General features: G+C 45.8%; 2 protein-coding genes across 2 annotated transcripts; one reads left to right on the top strand and one right to left on the bottom strand.

Annotated features, from left to right (window-relative positions):
• Positions 1–6,139: 6,139 nt before the first annotated feature.
• LOC128727565 (steroidogenic acute regulatory protein-like) lies at positions 6,140–9,951 on the top strand. The gene is made up of 10 exons (XM_053821491.1): positions 6,140–6,302; positions 6,387–6,544; positions 6,632–6,790; positions 6,869–6,922; positions 7,007–7,139; positions 7,220–7,374; positions 8,066–8,323; positions 8,392–9,023; positions 9,085–9,208; positions 9,285–9,951. Exons 1-10 carry the CDS (start codon positions 6,140–6,142, stop codon positions 9,387–9,389), a joined length of 1,941 nt encoding a protein of 646 aa, XP_053677466.1. The 3' UTR covers positions 9,390–9,951.
• A 101-nt stretch (positions 9,952–10,052) lies between these two features.
• Positions 10,053–10,664, bottom strand: LOC128722772 (neuropeptide SIFamide). The gene is made up of 2 exons (XM_053816452.1): positions 10,419–10,664; positions 10,053–10,356 (listed from the first exon to the last, which is right to left on the bottom strand). Exons 1-2 carry the CDS (start codon positions 10,555–10,557, stop codon positions 10,268–10,270), a joined length of 228 nt encoding a protein of 75 aa, XP_053672427.1. The 5' UTR covers positions 10,558–10,664; the 3' UTR covers positions 10,053–10,267.
• Between the last annotated feature and the right edge of the window lie 2,995 nt (positions 10,665–13,659).

Below are 13,659 nucleotides of genomic sequence, written 5' to 3'. Positions count from 1 at the left end.
TGATGAGTTTGTTTCGCACAAATGCTCCCCATATTTCAGCTGGCTTTCGTCAATTGCTACCGAGTAAACGCCACCGGCAAAAGCAATCGTTTTGCTTCAAATAAGTTGCATTTTACTGTGCTAGCACGTGTTCACGAGCCACCTAGTAGCGATCGTTGTTTGGTGATCAATAGGCCCGTTTACAACGTGGTTCACTGAACCATATGGAACCAGCAGTCCAAGCCCTGAAATCCGGTGCGAGATATTCCAGGCCCCAAGCACACACACACACACACGCAGACCCAATAATTGCAAATCGTTTATCGTAATCATTTCCTTCCCGGGTGCCGAGTCTCGAACTTAGCCATTTCACTGGGAAAACATCTCGTTTGATTCGGTTTCTGCGCCAGCCCATCCTCCCCAAGGTTCCCACGGTTCATCTCTTGATAACGGAAAGCCACCGTCGGAAACGCGCTTGGGCCAGTAAGGGCCTGCCGAAATTTCCATTGACTCATTTCTCCCGGTCACCTCGTAGCGCGGATCTTTGGCCGGAAAATGGAGTGAACTCGCAAGCTGGAGGGGTTGTTTGTTAGCCGAAACGAGGACGCGCTTCGGGCGATGATGATCGCCGCCATTTTCTCTTCCAGCATGGCCTGGGTGGGTGCGTCAACCGATAATTTCTCGCTTCCTCTGAAAAACCCGCGCAACTCGTAGCATCGATTCCGGTCCTGTGCGTCAGTGCCGGTGCCCTACTGGTGAAGGAAAATCGAAAACTCACCGAAAAACGCACCCTTCCAGCCGTTGGGTCCGCGAAATTAGCCCCCCAAAATTGGTGTGTTTAGTACGATAAACCAATCCGCAATTATGCGCGCTGCAATCTGAGTGATTAAACGATCAGTGTAGCCGAGGCTGACCGGTCTGGGAGGATGAGTGTGTGTAGCTCCCATGCTGCCCCAAACACATCACCATTAGAGCATCGCCGAGGTGAAGCAGCGTAAAGGCCCAGAACTGGGAGAAAGAGAAAAGGGCGCTTCTGCGCGCTGGAAAGTGAAAACGGAACTAAACGATCATGAAGCGGGCATTGGAGGAGGTTTGGAGGAGGTTTACAATCGATTTTCAAACTCCACCAAAACCATGTCGACCTCGAACGATTATGTTTGCATGGGGGATGAAAAAAAAAACACACAGCGTTAAAAATACGATTATGTTTGCGATTTTGCCCCTTCTCTTGGCATAATGTTTTCTTCTCGTACTCGTGTTCTAGAGGCCGTAGACCGAGCAGGAGCTAATCAAGCACACTCTAGTCGCGTCGTGGAACTCCTCTGCATCGCAGGAAGGGAATAATCATAACCAGAAAGCAGTACGTCTGGTGCCAGCCTGGTTGCTGGGTTGCCCAATTTCAACACCACGGCACGGCCCGGGATGCGCTGGTCAGCTGGACTCGCTCGGAAAATGAGCACCGTGAATAAGCACTAATCGATTGGCTGAAATCAAAACATATGTTTACATTTAATAGGCATCATTATATGCTAATTTCACGCGCGAGATAGAGACGGGAGCGCGCCGAACGGACAGGCACCATTCCCGGATTGGCTGGCCGGATTCATTTCCATTTTTAAGCGGAAAATAATTTTCATTATGAAAACGAGCAAATCCCAACCATGTACATGGGTCTTTCTTCAATTTTGGTTGCACCAATTTAATTCCGGCCAGCACCGTTATGCACCATTCAGGATTGTGGAGGCACTTGATCGAACTAGGGAAATAGTTCGTGTTCCCTGTCTCGATGAGCAATCAAGAGCATTTAATCGAGCCTGTTATAACTTTACAAGCGTAACATTTGATACCGTCCATTCTGAGACAACAAAAAATGGTGCTAAATTATGCCCTTGATCATGGAAGTGCCTTTCTGGTAGTCACCCTTATTTCATTTCGCTCTCTTGAACCAATATTTTAGGTTAGTAACACGTTTTAAAGGCCTCCAGATTTCCTGTGAAAGTGTAACGAAATCAAGCAATAAATGTTCCTTTCATGCGGCATTTTACAATGTAAATGAGCTTTACTTTTTAAAGGCGATACCGTTAGATCGCTGAAACTGGAGCATCATCGTACCGGGGAACGATCCTGTTCCCGGTGGTTTTCGTCTTCATCTAGTGGCATTATTAAATTATCAGCCACCCAGCGAATGATCATGCCGATGATGACTAGCCGGTCATTAATCTTCATTAATAATATCCTTCCAATGGGTACCGGTCCGGTAAAACTTCAAACTGGGCTGCCACGACGATGTCCTTCCGTTTGGAGCCGGTACGATGCGATTCGCAAAATTCCATTGCCTCGAAAACGCCGACGGACGCCGTCAGCCCAGCCCCAAACATCGATCGCCGGAGGCAGTGTGTCCTTCCTGAGAATGAAACCCGGCAAAAAAACTGCCACAATGCCACTGGAAGGAAGCACCGAACGGCGACCGAACGCTCGAAGACCTTGGGCGGATCACGGGAAATACACCGCAAAAGCCAGAAATACCCCATTCGGACGTCTTTCCCGAACCGATGGGATGGTTATCAAGCTCGAGGGCGCCGGTCTCGCAACATGGCGAAAGGCGAAAGTCCAAAGACACCGAAAGCAACAAAAAAGGGACATACATCGAAAAAGGTAGCTACATGCAACCGAAAAACTAAGAAAAAAATCGGCCCCAAAACCCATCCGGGCACGCCTCATGTTTTGGGGGATCTTGCCCGCTCCAGGAAGGTAGATCGCGATCTTCTGCCCCCAGGGGGAGGAGTGTTATCGCGACCAGTGTCCGGCCCCAAGAGAGGAAGCCTTTGTTCTTGCATGTGCACCTCCCGGGCGACGAATGGAGAGGCCAAAACGGAGCTTAAAATTAGCATTTCAAATCAAACCCAACCGTTCGACGTCCGTTTCTTTGGGTAGCGCTAGCATTGTGCTGCATTTATTCACCCCAATGACGACGGGTGTTGAGGCGAGAAGGTTATCTGGGGCTTTTTGCTCTCGTTCGTCTTTGCTGTGCGGCTCCCAAGTTTTACATTTTTAGTTTCATTTTTTGCGACCTGGTTTTTTGCACGCGCTGTCGCGATGACTTCTGTGACTACGGGGCGTGTTGTCCGTGCGTTGTTTTATTCCTGTTCTCCCTCGTTGCTTTTGTTTTAATCTGCACATTCACGGCCAGGTCGGTGACGCAGGACCCAGGCCCGGGCCCTGACAAGGGCGAGATGATATCTTGTCAGGGGATGTTCGGAAGTTAGCATCGGCAAACATTGGCACTGGCAGTGGCGTCGGTTCCGAGCGGCAAACCGAAACCAGAAGCAGATCGTATCAAAATCATTTGCCTCGAAGGGTTTATGCTTTAATTTGGCCAAGCAGCTCCGGTCGACGACGCGATGTGAGGGATACGGTGTTGTTCTTTACATTTTCTGGCAAAATTCCCCTCGACGGACGGCTGGATGATTACTTCAGTACATGGTCGTGTCCTGCAAACGTACTGATAGCATGCGGAACCGTCCTCGGTCCGGTTTGTGTCAAATACCGGTAGCATGCTTTTAAATGGCAGAACTAATTGCACCCTTTACGTTTAATCGCATCGGAGGTTTTGGACGCGATTCTTTCCATTGCAACGTGAGCGGGTGTAGTCGCGGTTCGATATCCTCGGGCAGATTGCGAGCATTTTAGTTCTCAAATTTACACGCCATTTTCGCCACCAAGATGACCGAGGGCATGGAAAACGAATCTTAGTTTTAAGAACGCGAATAACATCAATTAAGCTTGATGAGTAAGAAGTGCAGGATGCACATGATCTCGTGCATGATCAAGCAAGGGTATCAGCGCCTGTGAGATATGCAATTTGCAGCACATTCTTATGTATGATGTGGGCATACTGCTTCTCATTTATTCTCACTATTTTTGAGTGATATGTAATATAAGTTTTTACACTGAATATCAAACCAAAGCCATTTAACCCCTGTCTGAAAATAATATAGCAGACCTGAAACAAAGTGTTTGGTGAAATTATAGAACCTAATCGATAGTCAGATGTTAGCCATTAGCTTTTCCCGATGTTATTCGATTGGATGTTAGCCACAAATTCATAGGATAGTAAAGTAAAATCGAAATAAATAAATTAAGTATATTTTAACATTCATATTGTAACGTTGCCTTGCTCAGCTTTTCTATACATCTTGGAATGCATTGACAGCATTATACTGACAGCACTCAACTGACAGCAATGCAAGCGATTTTCTGTTGATTCTTTTTACCATTTGTCACAAAATTACTAACATGGGGGCGCTTATTCTGTTTTTTACCAAGCTCTTAAATATTTTCTGATGTTCGCTGAACGTTGAACGTTAGAAATAAGCAGTAAATTGTTTGGCTTTTTGTGTACAAATTTCCAGCCTGAATTTTTGAATCAAACACGTGCTAGGTCGAGCATGCACTTGTGTAGATTGTTTTAGGTAAATTCTATGGTTTTTTCTTTGTTACACTTACTGTTATATTTCGTAAAAAGACAGTTTAGATACCAAATGAGATGAATCTAGGAAATTTACGACCCAAATAATTGAATTACAACGTTTGTTTTGAAAATTTTACATCCAGAGAGACTGTGTTTGTGTTGCATGATAGGAAGGAAAATTCACAACCACTCTCTCAGGATACGCTGTCAAACATTCGCTCCGTTTTCTGGTTTGTTTGTCAAAATCATGTTTTCATTGTGTCGCAGAGACAGACGAAGTTAACAATTTGTTATTCTTTACGTTTTTAAGAGGGCCAACACGCAAATATCCTTTTCCGACGCAAATCTATCTAAACTGTTGCGCAAAACCGGATGAAGGCCCACTGTGCTGGTGAACGAAAGATACCGCGCAAAGCAGAGCAACAGTGTCGTGTACGTTGTGTTGCAAACGTAATCAAGCAAATCAGTACTAATTGACCCACCCTAACACCTTTTCCCTTGGATGCGTTATCGAGTTCTTTGAATATTTCCCTGTTTGGATATCGTATGCGTCGCAGAAGTCGTACTGCACTAAAAATGAAACTCGGCTGTACCCAAGTGTTCAAGTGCCTTCTATCCTTCCTGGTGCTGCTGCTATTCATCCTGTTCAGTTTCGCCTCGCGTGTGCTGTTTGTCTAGGCTTCCGCGGCCATATGTCGCTCAAACTTCCACCGTGATCCGTGAAAGAGCCACCACCCGTGAAAACAACCTACAATTCTAGGCAGGTTGCTTTATCGTCACCGGGTTCCTTTGCTTTTGCGGTACGCCGTCTGCGGCTCCCGATCCACGGTCATCGACGTCAACTCTCGCTGAGGTCACGCTATTCCCATCTTATCGCTTTCACCAACGAGACCCGGAGCCCCCGGATGAGCGGACACGATTAGAGCGTACGATTTGGCGTTAAATTGGCACCCAACCCTCCACGGCAATGGTAAATGGATGTCCGACGAGCGATGATAATGCACCTGCATCTGCATGCATTTCATGAGTCATCATAGGCCTGACGTTGTCGAGACGGCCTTTTGTTTCTGTTTCCCTCCTGTAAACCATTTTCTAGCCTGGTCTGGCCACGTTTGTGCTGCTCTGATGTTTGTGGGCTTGTGTGTGGGGCATTTTATTGGTTCCACTGTAAATACACTTCCTTATTGTTATCGCCTCGCGCCAAACAACAAAGACGTTATAGATAGATAGGCTTACTGGTGGGTGCGGTTATCAGTGCAGCAAAATGGGAAACTAGCGCAACTAAATAAGGTGTTGGTTAAAGAGCTTGCAAACAATGACATTTTAGGTCCGTAGAGATGATCACTCAACGGCAATCGACGTTGGGTTCGAGTATCACGTTTCACCCAACAACAAAAAAACTCATTCACGTATGTTGCTATTGTTAAGCTTGGCTCGTTTTGTAAATCCTGTGATGCATTCACCATTTCTGTATGATTGTGTCGATTTTTGTTTGATCTCTGCGTTTCGTTATCATCGTATAGCTGTTTATCACTAATTTCCAATCTGTGTTTCCTGCACCATTTACCCGTTTCTACGATTCAACGCAGCAAACGTGCTTATAATGATTTCATGCTCCTTTCGTCTCTACCAGCCAACTAATGTGACATTAACAGTCGCGAAACGTTATCAAATGCCACGCAAAATATAATGGGTGAAGAAGATGACCTCAGAACCGTCGTACATTCGTTCTATTCCACCCAGTATTCGCAACAACAACAACAGCAAACACAAATGCCGGTGGTACATCATCATTCTATGATGCATGGTTCCCAGGGATATGGCAGCGGTCCGCCTATGAACCCGTTGGGCAGTGAGTAAATCCTTGTAGAGCGATCACTGCATTACCCATGACTAAAAAGGGGATCTCTAATTCCGTGGCCTTTTCATTGCATAGTGTCACGCTCGCAGTCGCACACGGTGAACCTGCTTAGCGAGGACTTCATCGCTGGATACATGGAGCAGGGCCGCATGTCTGTCGTCCGAAGATTCTTCTGCCTTTTCGTTACATTCGACGTCGTGTTCATCTCTCTGCTTTGGATCATATGCGTTGTGGTATGCTACCCCTCAACCCGAGAGCGATCCTTTCTGCAAGACAATGCTGACCTTTGAACTTTTGGCGTTCTTCCACTTCCGTTTCAGATTACTGGCGACAACGTGATACATGCACTGCAAACTCAGGTCCTTCACTACTCGGTCTACACATCGCTATTTGATGTCGTTATAGCTGCCCTCATTAGGTTTATTTTTCTGATACTGTTTTATGGGCTGCTGAGCATCAGCCACTGGCTGGTGATAGCGGTAAGGTTAAAGCACATCTCAATCTCCGGGCGTTATTGTACTATAACGAAACACACTTCTCTTACATTTCTTTTTCAGCTATCTACAACTAGTTCCTGTGCATTTCTTATTAGCAAAGTATTTCTTTACAACGTAAGTAACCCATCCGGAGATTAGATCCTATACGGGATGAGTATTTAATGCTCATTTGTCTCCTTTTTTATGCAACCCGTTTAGTGGACTGCTACACCGCAACCGGTGTTCGAGGTGCTCCTGATAGTAGTATCGTTTGTGCTCGCGTGGGGCGAAGCATGGTTTTTAGACTGTCGCGTTATTCCGCAGGAACGCTATGCGAGGAATTATTTCGTCGGTACGAATGAATGAGTTGGCTTTCGTAGAATTCCCTTTGCGAGTTTATCACATTTTTGCAATCCTTTTTTATGTTTGCAGCGATAACAAATCCCAGCTCGATGGACGCTCGTACACCGCTGCTGGGGCCGTTCCTAAGTGCATCGATTGCTGGCCGCACAGAAAGTATAGGAAACTTTTACTCACCATACGATTCCATTCATAACAGCGAAGATGATGATGAAGAAGATGAGCAGGTAAAGTGGTCGCTTAAAAAAGACATTCATTCTGATTATAGGATAACGGCGTGCGAACAATCATTAATAACCTAATTCCATTATGGTAATTGGTGGCATCCTTATAGCAGCCGCTCGTCTTATAATTTTAGTTTTATATTTTGTATATCATCGATAAAATATATTTGGTATTTATTGAATTGTATATACCAAATCTGTTTGTAAAGGTATATATAGGTGTATTGTACTAAATCATTTTGCATATTGGGACCGTACCAGCAGGATTTGGATCCTGGTACAAGATAAAAGATTTGTGTGTGATAATTTTCCGTAATTTAAAGCGACTGGCGGTGGGTGTGGTGTTTTTGTGATTTTCTCTGATTTGTAAAGTAGCTTTGCGCAACTTCGTTGACATTGAAAATGGTTGAATCGGTCAGGTCAGCACCGATCACATCGTAAATGCAGATCTTCTCCTCGCGAGAAGAATATCAAGAGATGGGATGTATATATTATTCAAATGTACCTTCTACGACTATAAAACGGTCGAACTTTATTGTGTATCTACATCCGACTGCGTAATGATCAGTCGGATCGAGGGTGCTGGCTCGATCGGATGTAACAATTGATTCTCCGCTGCCGGGTTAAAAAGTTGGTTCTGCTTTTAGTAAGACTGTGTCCTATTATTTTCTTTCCGTTCTACCTTACGATGCAGGATGATGAGTTCAAAAGGATGGGTGCAGAATGTGTCCGAAAGGCGTACACCTTGCTCGAAGCTGACGGCTGGAAGATCGAAAAAGTGACCGAAAAAGGTGACACGATCCAGAGCTGCCAGCATGAGAAGGTAGGCAAGGTCTACAAGCTTACTGCGAAGATCCACTACCCCGCACGTAAGTTGCTGCAGGAATTGTTTTACAAAATCGAAGAGGTGCCCAAGTGGAACCCGACGCTGCTGGAATCGAAAATCATTCGGGTACGCTGCAGGTAGAAGGTGGCATGTGACTTTTGCGTTTCAATGTACTTTCTTTCTCCAAATTGCAGAAAATCGACAGCCACACGGATATTTCCTATCAGGCGACGGTAGGCGGTGGTGGTGGTGTCGTGAAGTGTCGTGATTTTGTAAACCTTCGCTGCTGGCATCTGTGCCGAGACGGTCGGGTGATCGAGGGCGTAGACATCTTGCCAAACCCGTTGATAAATCTGTCCCCAGTGACAGAAGAACGTGAAGGCACCGGTTCCGTCGAGCAGAGCGACGAGAGTGACCTGGAGGGTAGCAACCGAGGAGAAACGGTGGGCGATAAGATGCCTTCATCGAAATCGGTTCCTCAGATGAGCCAGTCCCACGGTGAGCTAAAGCTAAAAAGCTCGAACGGTGGGGAAAGCGATGGCAACTGCACAGAACAGAGGGGTAAGACTGCATTCAAAACGCTCAGCAAAAGCCTGGGCGCACAGGACTTCGCCGCCGGCGCCGTTTCCGATCAGGAGGACGTGTTTTCCGACGCACTCACCGATGACCAAGAGCAGCGAGCGTTAATACCTGTGGCTGAGCGGGACGTGAAGAAGAAACGACCAGTACGCGAGGACATCGGAATGGCGAAAGGCGGAAACGTGTACGTGAGTGCCGCAATCAGTATAGACTATCCCGGTGCTTCGACTACTACCAAATATATTCGGTAAGCCATTGCGATAGCTTTTATCCTGAATCGTATCCATGATAAGCCATGTTTGTTTTAGTGGGGAAAATAAACTGTCATGCTGGGCGATGCGAGAGCTTGAGAATCATAAGGATCACTGCATTTTCGAGTGGCTTTTGTGCTTGGATCTGAAAGGTTACATCCCACGCTACGTGCTAGACACTGTAAGTAAACGGCTCATTGATCAATGGACCTTTTAAGACATTGTTAATCAATATGTTTCCAATTCTCTCGTTCCAGGCCTACACCACTCTAATGCAAGACTACATGACCTACCTTCGCAAGCACGTTGTCGAACTTCGCAAGCAAGGAAAAGTGCCTAGTGGCTCCTCGTCCACTACGTAAAGCTGTGAATCCTGCATCGCGTCGTCACCATTCATCGGATCGTTTTGTTCACGCTTTACACATGAAAAGTCATTTGAATTTAAGATAGAGAGTCTGTTTTATATACAAAATTTGATTTCCTTTTGTTTTACTATTCAAAATTGGTGCGCTTTTTTCACCGCCACTAGATCAAAACAGAATTGCTACGGAACCAAGGATACAAGGATCGGGCTATTGCATGAGATTTTTAGTCAATTATTAGAACTGACGAAGGCGCTTCCACTCACAGTGTTGCAAAGCGAAAGGAGATAAATTTGCATTGGTGCATAAATTACCCAAACGAATGCTAGTAACTGGACCGATAACGTACTGAATCAAACGGCGATAATCCCAGCCACTCATTGTTGTAAGCCTTAATTATTCACCAATCTAAGTAACACATAGAGTCTGCATTTTTCCCCTCTCGAGCTACCATAGAGATGCGTGGTTTTTCGAATCTATGTTCTACGGAGATTTATCCTGCTCACATGTCCGTTTGGTATTGTTATTATTTTATTGTGATATGAATAAAACAAATATTATATTCGAACGCATTTGTGTTGATCCTTTAACCGCGAGTTGGGCACTAGTATGATTTCTTTCTACCCACTTGGAAATATGTTTCAACACGTTCTGGAATGATTTGCTGATTGTTGACACAAAACATTTTATTCCGGAATAGAACGCTTACATGAGAACCCTCAGCCCACTGCGATGGGGCGCGGCACGAACAGGCTCACTCGAGCGGAATCGCGATCCATATTGTAGCGTAATGTAAAACATCTCTTAAGCACACCAAATCGTCCAGTTATGTCTGTCTGCGGGAAAGGCGAGAAGCGAGCGAACGCTGCGGTCTGGTCTTATTTCTGTTCCTGCGAGAACCAGCTTTGGCATGCCTCGGCCGCTATTTCGCACATGGTCGATAGAACCTTCGCGTTGCCCTCGTAATCTGTAACGATAGAAGTTTGATCAGTGTTCCGGCGAAGATGAATGATGCGATCCACTACTTACCGATCGAGTTTCCGCTGCGCTTGCCGAAGATGCTGCCATTGAAGGGTGGTTTCCGGTATCCAGCCTCGGCGTGTCCACTCAAGGCGAGGACGACCAGCAGGACGACGATGAGACTGCCGAGCACCTTGTAGGAAGCCATTGTATGTTCGATACTTTGCAGGAGTGTTTCTTCCACACGGATGGTTGTTGTATAGCTTTTTGCTAGGCTGCACGGACTTGCGATGGATTGCCTTGCTGTGGAATGCTAGCAGATGACTGATGCTAAACCTCGGTGTCGGGTTATCTTTTATACGGAAGTTGGCGCCCACCAGAAGAATGCCAGCATCTTTCCGAAAGCCGTGCCAATGTACATGCCGGTAATATGAAATCCCAAAACAATTCCCGACCATCCCAGAGCGAACGGGCTCGCCGGCTTGAATGCAATTAGGCGCTCGGGTTAGAATTTATTCAATTAATTACACCCAGCCGGACATGTCCCTGCAAAGGGAATGCAATATGCGTCGCGCGAAAAGCCCCACCATGCGGGTGTTCGGGTTCGGCTGATGTTTCTACCAGGATACGAGCTTTTCTGTGTTCGTTAACGCGACATCCCCAAAAAAATGCTCTTCAAATTTTGAAACAAATCCCATTACCATGTTGGCACAGGATACGCGAGCAAATGAAACCATTTCTAGTGGGCTTTAATCGCTTTAAAGTCTGCGAAAAATGAGGCGTCGTTTTCCAAAGGTCAAAGTTGTTCGATTTTTTCTCACCATCAGCGCCCTTCATTTCCGCTTGAAGCGCTGGGAACGTACCCCAAATGTTTTCCCCGTTTCCTTTTTTCCCAGCCAACATCGCGTATCGGCCGCGAGAATCGATCCTGGAGACATTCGTAATTATTTTCGTGCCACCGCCGGATAGGGAAGTTAATAATTTAGAACATCCGCGTGTCACGCAAAGGGGCTCACAGCAGGCAGCAGGCTCATAAGGCTCGGTCGCGCGTTAAATGTGCCTTTGAGCCGCGTAGTAAGCCATGGATTTATCGATGAGCCGAAAAAGAGCAAAAATAGAGCCCCCGTGTGGACAAACGACAACGGGTGGGCATTACCTGTTTGTCGTCCTTATCGAGGATTGGGAAGCTTCCGCGCTATGGTCGACATGTTGCTAGCTCAGCCCGGATCACCTGACACAATGAATCAATCAATATTTACGACTACGGCACGGAACACAGCGCTTTTTTTGGGTGCTTTCTTGCAGCTGCCTTTGATGAAAGTCACTGATAACGTGACCCGGTCCGGGAAAGGAAAAACGTACCACCCCAGCTGATGTGTGGGCTGATTTTCCTTCACGAACCGGTGTAACGGCCACCAGGCTATGATGGGGTCGGCCTTCTATCAATCAAATACAGACCGCAACGAAACTTCGGCTCGTCGACGAACATACCATTATTCATCGTTTGAATAGTCGCATAAAGAACCTCGTAAAAAGGGCGAGAAAGGCGGCTGAGTGGGCGGGCGCGGAAGGTCGTCCCAGCATATCAAATGTATGGAATTATCATTAACACTGCATGCAACAGTTCCCGACGTCGGTGCAGCCGGAAACCGGCGGAGCAACTCGTACGAACCTCCGACTTCTGGACAAACCCCTTTCGTTGATTCCCAAATGGGGCCGGGAACTGTACCAAAGCGGGTCAGTTTTTCCGCGGCACTCGAGTGTATTGGTTCGTAAATGCTGACAATTGCCCGGGAAAGTGTATCACATTACCTGGTGGTGTAATTGGAATCGGTGACCGTTAGCACAGCGAGAGTACTGGTCGCGCGGTTTTGCTGCCTTTTCGTGCCGTGTGTTTCATTTGCGGTAAACCTCGCGGAGCTTCAAACGCATCACTATGCTGATATATGCATGTACTTGGGGTATTGAATAGCGCATCGGAACTGCAACGTGTTGTTCCGAGCGCAATCTCATCTAGGAGGAATTTGCATGGCGAGTTATGAGTGTTATTTCACAACCTTGTTCAATCGAGACAAGCAAGAAGGATACCAGCACATTTATATAAACTATTAATTTTAGAACGACTCTATTGTAAGTAAACCATCAATACCTTTATAACTCCCATCAAAGTTAGCAAAGTCACCCGAGAATTGGGAAATTTAGACTAACGTTTCTAGCATCCAAATCTAACCGCCAACAAAATAAAACGTACGTTAATGAACCGGCTGTTGCATCAGGCCGCACGCTTCTCTGAGTTTCGTGACGAAGGCAGTTTATTTCGTCATAGCACTGCAATCGTATCTTTCGAAACTGTGTCTCCTACAGTGAATTCCCTTCTTGATGGGTTGACCCAGACTCACTTATCTTTTGCTTCGTGCTCGTTTTTTTACCATTTGCATGGTGTAGTAGTATCAGAGTTGATTTCATTCATTAGGGGGATGATTCATTAATTTATAAGGATTGCTTTTAATCATAAATTAATTAGGAAGGAGCCGATCTGTATGGCCATTCAAGTACTCCTTTAGAGACAACATTTAAGCTTCATGCCTAATGCCTTGTTTCGGAGTATAATGGAGCAGTGATCGCGTTCAATCAAATGTAACATAGAATTATTTTGCATAAAATCTTCCCAAAAAGAAACCACCCCATGTGGTGCGCATATGTTTCTCCTAACCATTCAACGATAGCGCCAGGGAACTCATCCAAACCCGCAGCATGAGTGCGTGCGGTCTTATGCGACGGTTATGCGACTCCATCGCTTCTATCCCTTATGTAGAACTGCATTTATGTGGATTATGCGAAACATGTTTCCTTTTATAAGGAAAAATGATCCGTATTTAAATTCTAGTTGTCTGTTTGGTATCTTTAAATATCGTGCTTGGTACAAAAATATAGAAGTTTTTTTTATGCTGTGAACGCAAGCATAATGCTTAACATGTTGGTGGACAATATGTTGGTCTCAGAAAGTTGCAAGCAAAAGAATTTATTCCTCCAAACAGGAGTTATAGTTGAAGCAAAAAAGTAACATAACTTCACTCTATAGTGCAACAAAAATTCAACACCAATTGGTAGCTCTATTTTCCACCGTTGTTAGCGACGTTACACAAAATCCGATACTCCAAGGTTGAAAGAAAAACATACTAACCCTCCGACAGGGGTTCATTGCGCACTAGAGGGTTAAATGCTTGAGCACTGCTGTTCCTCAACGGCTGCCTGTTCGACCAGCCATGCTCGCCGGCGATCGATCAGCATTATTCCGTGTTCAAAGCGT

This window comes from Anopheles nili, chromosome 3 (genome assembly GCF_943737925.1).
Source record: "Anopheles nili chromosome 3, idAnoNiliSN_F5_01, whole genome shotgun sequence".
NCBI lineage: Eukaryota > Metazoa > Arthropoda > Insecta > Diptera > Culicidae > Anopheles > Anopheles nili.
The sequence above is the reverse complement of the archived record's forward strand: the minus strand, read 5'-3'. Positions and strand labels throughout refer to the sequence as shown.